Source organism: Tupaia chinensis, unplaced genomic scaffold (genome assembly GCF_000334495.1).
Source record: "Tupaia chinensis unplaced genomic scaffold, TupChi_1.0 Scaffold000161_1, whole genome shotgun sequence".
Classification (NCBI taxonomy): domain Eukaryota; kingdom Metazoa; phylum Chordata; class Mammalia; order Scandentia; family Tupaiidae; genus Tupaia; species Tupaia belangeri.
Genome location: NW_006159632.1, coordinates 2,378,530 through 2,385,594, shown reverse-complemented (window position 1 = coordinate 2,385,594; position 7,065 = coordinate 2,378,530). Strand labels below are relative to the sequence as shown.

General features: G+C 49.3%; 1 protein-coding gene across 1 annotated transcript in view; it reads right to left on the bottom strand.

Annotated features, from left to right (window-relative positions):
* Positions 1-2,740: 2,740 nt before the first annotated feature.
* The window catches only part of TOMM20 (translocase of outer mitochondrial membrane 20), an 18,713-nt gene continuing 14,388 nt past the window's right edge, over positions 2,741-7,065 (bottom strand). Inside the window, 2 exon segments of the mRNA XM_014586813.2 lie at positions 2,741-3,251; positions 5,565-5,707. Coding sequence (XP_014442299.1) covers positions 3,207-3,251; positions 5,565-5,707 — 188 coding nt within the window. The 3' untranslated portion in view covers positions 2,741-3,206.

The following is a 7,065-nucleotide window of genomic DNA, read 5'->3' as shown; positions in this document are numbered from 1 at the left end:
TCAAATTAAAATGAATGAATTAATAAATAAAATTAAATAAATAATTAAAAAAAAAAAAAAACTGAAGCTCCCAACAGGGACTTCAGTGAGCTCCTCCCTCCCTGCATCACCGTGTCCTGGAGCGACTTCCTGGAATCTGCAGAGCACCCTGAACGCAGCAGCTCAGTGTGGACGCGAGCTGGACGGGGACGGGCCTCACGCCATGGGTGGTTACTGCCGACACCGTGCCAGCCGTGCTCAGTGCCACTGTGTACAGCCACCTACTCTGCAATGACGAAGCACATGCTGTGACAGCGACCCCAACACCAACACCGGCCCGAGGGGCCTTGTCCTCCAAACCCCATCCCCAAGTTCCAGTCTCACTTCCTCAGGGACCCCATCAGCACCCAAGAACTTGCCACAAAAACCTAGCAACCAGGGACCAGCACATGGCGTAGTGGTTTTATCACTCGACTCCCACATGGCTTACAGCGGCTTGAGTCCCAGACCTGGTGGCTTGACAATCATGCCAGCACGTACACCTGTGCCCAAGATCCGGGGAGAATGGAGAAGGGATTGCTGCATGGCCTACCACCATGGAAGGAGATTTCTCGCTTTCCCCGACTCTACTGGTGAGTATGTGAACATGCACCTAAGGTAAAATCCTCTTTAAGGAAAAAAAGTCCCAGCAACCTGCTTTCACAGGCACCGGCCTTCCGGGCAATCTGGACCAGTACAGAATCCCTGGCCTACTGTCAGGAAAGCAGGGAGGCCCACGGAAGTCCAGACGAACGTACATTCCCCAAACGCGGTCGGGTGCCACTGCGCCAGCCCCACCTCAGCAGTGCACTCAGCTGCAAACACACACCACGCCGAGCGTTTCTGCAAGCCCTTTAATATTCACTTACAGTTGAGGCACAAGCAATGACAAAACTGCATCTTCCATGACATAAAAAGAACTGTGTATTACCTGCACAATCCACCTTTTCCTCGCAGTGGCTTCTGCAGTAACATTACGTTCACACTCAGGCCCACAGGTGGCAAGCAAACCACATATTTCTCAGATGTACCCCCAAGTTGTGCCCGCCATGGCCCACATGGAATGTGCTGTCACTCCACTCGTCTCAATGTGCTTCCCGATGGGCACCGTTAGCCAGTAGCCTAACCAATCTGGTCCCCTAGCCGTGTCAAAGGTAGGGACAGTGTTTACCAAATACAGTTACGGGGCAGGGGAAGGGGTTGCACTCCCTCAGTAGCAACTAAGTTCAAAGCACTGACTGTCACCTAAATGAGAACTCATGCGTGGCCTAGGCAGCGGCAAAGTGAAGACGACTCCTCAGGCATGGGACCACAGCCGGCCTTTCTGAACCGAGTGACACCTGCTCCAATTACACAGTCCCGTGGGGCAAGCTCCCCTCTCCACTCCTGCCCCCCAATTGCCCACCCACCCCTGTGCGGTACAGGTCGTTTCTCAGCTGGGTGGACGCCGACCACCACCCCCACACTGCTCTCGATTTAGGGTCCCACTGGTAAAGCAACCCAGCACTCCTGTACAGGGCACACCCCTATCACCAACAGTGCAAAAAAGCACTGTTCAGGGCCACGAACCCAGAAGGTCCCTGAAAAGGAACCCCCAAGCGTGTGCTGCCCAGCCTGACAACCCCTAATAGTGAGAGATCAGAGGAAGGTTGGAGGGCCCACATGGAGCACCCAGGGACATGCAGGCAACCAGAACCACTTCCTAAACTCATCACTATGAAAAAAACCCGAGTAAGGTTCTGGGTCTGTGAGCCCAGCCGGCCCCACAGTACAGAGGTCAGGGTGTGCACACAGGGCATGTGATCCCACATGGCCGAATGCAGCTCAAACCCTGGCTTGAAAAACACGTGGGGCACGTGTCCGTGTGTGGCCACCATCCTGGCGGGAGGGAGAAAGAGAAAAAAGGGGGGACCATGCCCACTGGGGTGCTTTCTCTCTGGCAACAGCATATGCCCTCTAGTCAACAACAGTCCGTGAGTCAGCTGACATAAAAGCCTAATGCACAGGGAGCCCTGGGTCTCTCCCTATTTTCAGACAGACAAAAGCGAGCCATGAACCACATGGAGAAAGGCTGCTTGGCTCAGGAGATGCCAAGAAGTGACAAGGTCGCGGCCTTGTGTTCACAAGGAGCGAGGTCCCACCTGCTGCATTCTTGGGCAGTCTTCAGTCACACCGTGCTCATCATTCAACAAGATAAACTAATCAGTGAAGTGGGACTGGGGTACACTGAAGATAAAAGCAAAGGGAACACCTTCTCGCAAGCACATCTTCCAAGTTATTTCTACGTAAGTTTAAGGTTAATTCACAGAGCAGTGACAACCATACAATTCCAAAATCAACAAGATAGTTAGCTCACTTCTTAAAAAAAATCCATTCAGAAACACTAAGTCAGGCAAGCATGCAAATTTGAGAATATAAAACAGATGCAAGGCCTGGCTACCCAAACGCACCCCTTGGTGAAGTAGGTGTGACGGAGCTGAAGGGAACCCAGAGGAGCTGAAAGGAAGACTTCGGAGACCAGCAGACTCCCTCGTTCCGAAAACGAGCAGGCGTGAACTGGCAAAGCTTGCTCGGCTAGACTGCAGCTGGACACAGACCTAACTCCTGGTACTACCAGACATTTAAATCCCAAGGAAATAAATGTCCAGAATACGTTAAGCCCACTGATTTGTTCAAGACTGACAGGTGCGGAGGAATGGTTAATACAGCACAGCACACCTCACATATTTATATCTGAGAGCAAATGAGAAGATATGATCTCTCAGAACTTTAATGCTCAGTCTTCATAAACACAAGTTTCTATACAATTTTTGGATTCATAGCAAAATGTACTGTCTTTAAAAAATGTGCATTTAGCTGTCCCCTACATTTTTTGGGGGAAGGGGCACCTAACATGTTCTATGTACATTTTAACTGCTTGTTTTAGGAATAAAAGAAATTCATGGTATTGTGGTAACTCATAGTGTATTTATAAAATGAAAAGCTTTCTATCAAAATACACTTTACACTGGGAAAAAAATAAATAAAACAAATAGATCTACACAAAGTAAACCTTAACTCTGGTAGATTTCAGCGTAGGACAGTCCATAATAAGCATCTTTGCCTTATTCCCCAGAGCTGCTTAACTTCCCAGTTAAAGATATTTAAAGTATTTTAAATTGCAGTTTTATTATGTTGACATTCGTTTCTCACTCCACATCATCTTCAGCCAAGCTCTGAGCACTTACAATTCTCTGTAAGAAGGAAAAAAAAATTTGATTTTTAGAACTTGTCAGCATTTGATCAGAAGCCTAAGTTCAACATAAAATGCTCTTTGCATTCAAGACTTAAGCCGTCCTAAAGTACGCCCGCTCTGACATTCATTTCAATGTCTCTCACAATGCTGTCACCTAAGGGAATGACGGTCATGCTTGTCGGTACCACCGCAAACCTCAGGTAGGAACGGAGGTGCAACATCACATGTAAATCAATTATGTCAAACAGAAAAGAACGGCCTCCCCTTTATTCAGGACAGAGCACATGCGTCTACTGAACTGACGAGCACCCGCCCGCGCTGGTGTTTCAGGCTAACTGGGTCAGGATTCGAACCACTACCACGATGTGAGATCTGGCTTCCCGTGGATGGTACATTACAGCCGCATCTGAGAGCCAGCCCTTAACCAATTAGAACTTAAGATCTCTCTAACTCCTGTGCAAACTAGGAATATCCGTAAGTGCGTTACCAACCATTCTGTGCTCCAAACATTTGGGCCTGGAAATGCTCACTGCCACTGTGGAAGGAACACAGGATTCTGGAACTACCATCAGAAAACCTCTCCTTCAGCCAAGCTCTGAGCACTTACAATTCTCTGTAAGAAGGAAAAAAAAATTTGATTTTTAGAACTTGTCAGCATTTGATCAGAAGCCTAAGTTCAACATAAAATGCTCTTTGCATTCAAGACTTAAGCCGTCCTAAAGTACGCCCGCTCTGACATTCATTTCAATGTCTCTCACAATGCTGTCACCTAAGGGAATGACGGTCATGCTTGTCGGTACCACCGCAAACCTCAGGTAGGAACGGAGGTGCAACATCACATGTAAATCAATTATGTCAAACAGAAAAGAACGGCCTCCCCTTTATTCAGGACAGAGCACATGCGTCTACTGAACTGACGAGCACCCGCCCGCGCTGGTGTTTCAGGCTAACTGGGTCAGGATTCGAACCACTACCACGATGTGAGATCTGGCTTCCCGTGGATGGTACATTACAGCCGCATCTGAGAGCCAGCCCTTAACCAATTAGAACTTAAGATCTCTCTAACTCCTGTGCAAACTAGGAATATCCGTAAGTGCGTTACCAACCATTCTGTGCTCCAAACATTTGGGCCTGGAAATGCTCACTGCCACTGTGGAAGGAACACAGGATTCTGGAACTACCATCAGAAAACCTCTCCAGATAACGAGGGCCAAGTTAACCAAGTAAGGAAGCCGGTTTACAGAGGACATTAAGCTTCATGAACTTGCACCTATTTCAAGACACTTCAATTTGCCAACAGTACAGTGCCAAGTTGCCTTTTAAAAGACACGTTATGTTAATCAGAGGACCTGACAGGGAGAATGGAAGCACATCAGTCTAAGTTATGAGGTAGAACAAATACTTGGTTTTCCAACTCTTCCCCTCAACTTTGGGAGCTTTATTTACTTTCCAGTCCATTTCCAGTCCAGTTGAGTAAGTATCAGCTTGAAAAATGAGTGTCTGCTTCAACTGTATATATGTTAAGATTTGACGATACAGAAATGAGCATGGCCCGCCCAATGATGACATGCAAACCAATGGGCGTTCATATTTTTACACGGCTAACTCACCATCACCACTTCGACTCATCGTCAATCACGTCAACTCAGGAAATAAAACATGTAATACACATGCTATTCCTGCAAGTAGATTCATCTGGGACTCACTTTGCATAATCTTTGACACAGATGGCAACCTGCAATTATGAGCAGGATCTGGGGGTGTTGTCTTAACAGCGGGCTTTAGCAGGGATACAAGATGCAGTCCACACCTCCAAGCTCAAAGTCTGCCTGAGCAGCAGCTGAGCCCTGAGCCTTAGACAAGTGAGATCAGAGGAGGGTGTGCCCTGGTGACCTGAAGCCATGGTCTCCAGCAAGAGCAGGCAGGACGCTATATTAAAAAGTGGCCAAAATAAGAACCCAGCAGCTTGTGTGTGTGTGCACACGCACCCAAAATCCTGAGAAGAATGGAGAAGGGACTGCAGCATGGCCATGCCCCAGGGTGAGTTCTCGTTTTCTGTCTGCCCCTCCAGGGGGTGCACGTGCTCTATAGCAAAAACCTGCTGCCTCCCCACAAAAAAGAGAGCAGCCAAGAGTGGCCTGGGGTGGGGTCTGCACGCGAGGCCCCAACCCTCTGAGCTGCCTTGAGGCACAAGCACTGTATCTCACACACAGCTTTGTTGTCTCGAGCTCGTTTATCAAACAGGCATGTTCCACATTTCAGCACGTTCACAGGCTGCTCTGCTCTGCACACCCCCACCCTGGCCTCTCACCTGACTGATGGTCGGGAGCTTGGTCAGCAGCATCTGGAACACAGGAGGTGGCAGCGTCTGCTGCAACACCTGCAGCTACTGCTGCGGCTGCCCACACACGGCGATGGCGTTGGTCAGGTGGTCCACACCCTTCTCGTACTCACCTGGGAGATTTACACAGAATCACAGGTCATTGAAAAGCCTTGGCCTGGCTAAACATTCAACTTTTGGGCCCAGTCCCGGTGGCCCAGAAGGCAGGTGTCACTGCATGACAGTGGGGCAAACTGGGGAGCCCAGATGCAGACCCCAAGTGGACCTGAACATGGTGGGAACGCCAAAACCCTGGCTGGCTGGGGGAAAGACCATGGCCTGGTGAGCCGTGTCGAGAGCTCCCATCTCTCCTGAAAGGAAAAAGAAGCAGGGCATGTAAAGGATCCCAACTTCACCCCGTCTGCTAGTGATGCTCACCCGGCCACTGTGCAAGAACAGAACTGGCAACAAGCTAGCGTGCGGACGTACAACCGAGTCACCACGCCAGTAACGGCTACAAGCAAGTCAGTGTGTACAGACAGACCATGTCTATGATAAATGTGCACACATACACACACACACACAAGTGCACACGCACGTAAAAATGCACACACACAAGGGGAACTAAGGTGTAGAAAGGCCACGTACATCATTACCCACAGACTTGGACTTCTCTGAAAACTTACATCGGAAACTTCTAACAAAAGGACAGTGCTTCCTATTAGGAGAGGGCACTGGGGACTAAGGGAAAGGAGACCCAATTTCACTGTAAACAAACCCTGCGCATGTGAATGCTGCCAGGCAGAATTACAGGAGGAATACGTTGGTAACACTAAGAGAAGTTACACTAATGAAGTATGGGAGGAATACGTTGGTAACACTAAGAGAAGTTACACTAATGAAGTATGAGAGGAGGAAGGAGGTCGCACTGCTGTCAGCTGAGGGGGAAGGCTCAGTAGCATTTATCAGTAAATTCCCTTCCAGACACTGACAGACATTCAGGACTTTCTCTGTAACAGCCAGAAGGCACATGTACACGTGGGGAAGGGGGAAGGGGGAGGACGCTGTAATCAGGAGGGATCATGCCAGCCCTTCTCCTTCCCATCTCCATCTGCCAGGATTTGGGGCACACACGCACATGTGCCCAGGCCAGGATTCAAACCACGCAGCTGGCCACGGGGGATCCACTCCCTTCACAACTAAGCATAGCATCAGCCCTACCGGGTTTTTTTTTGTTTGTTTGTTTTGTTTGTTTGTTTGTTTTTGAGAGATTTTCACTGTAGGGCGCGTGCGCTCGCCTGCGCCGCCGAGACAGACAGAGAGAGACAGAGAGACAGAAAGCGAGAAATCACGCCCCAGGGGGGATGGTCACGCTGCAATCCCTTCTCCTCCATTCTCCTCTCAGGATCTTGGGCACGCATACACATGCGCCCGGCGTGACTTTTAAGCCACCGGGTCTGGGACACGAACCGCGGTTGACTACGTGGGAATC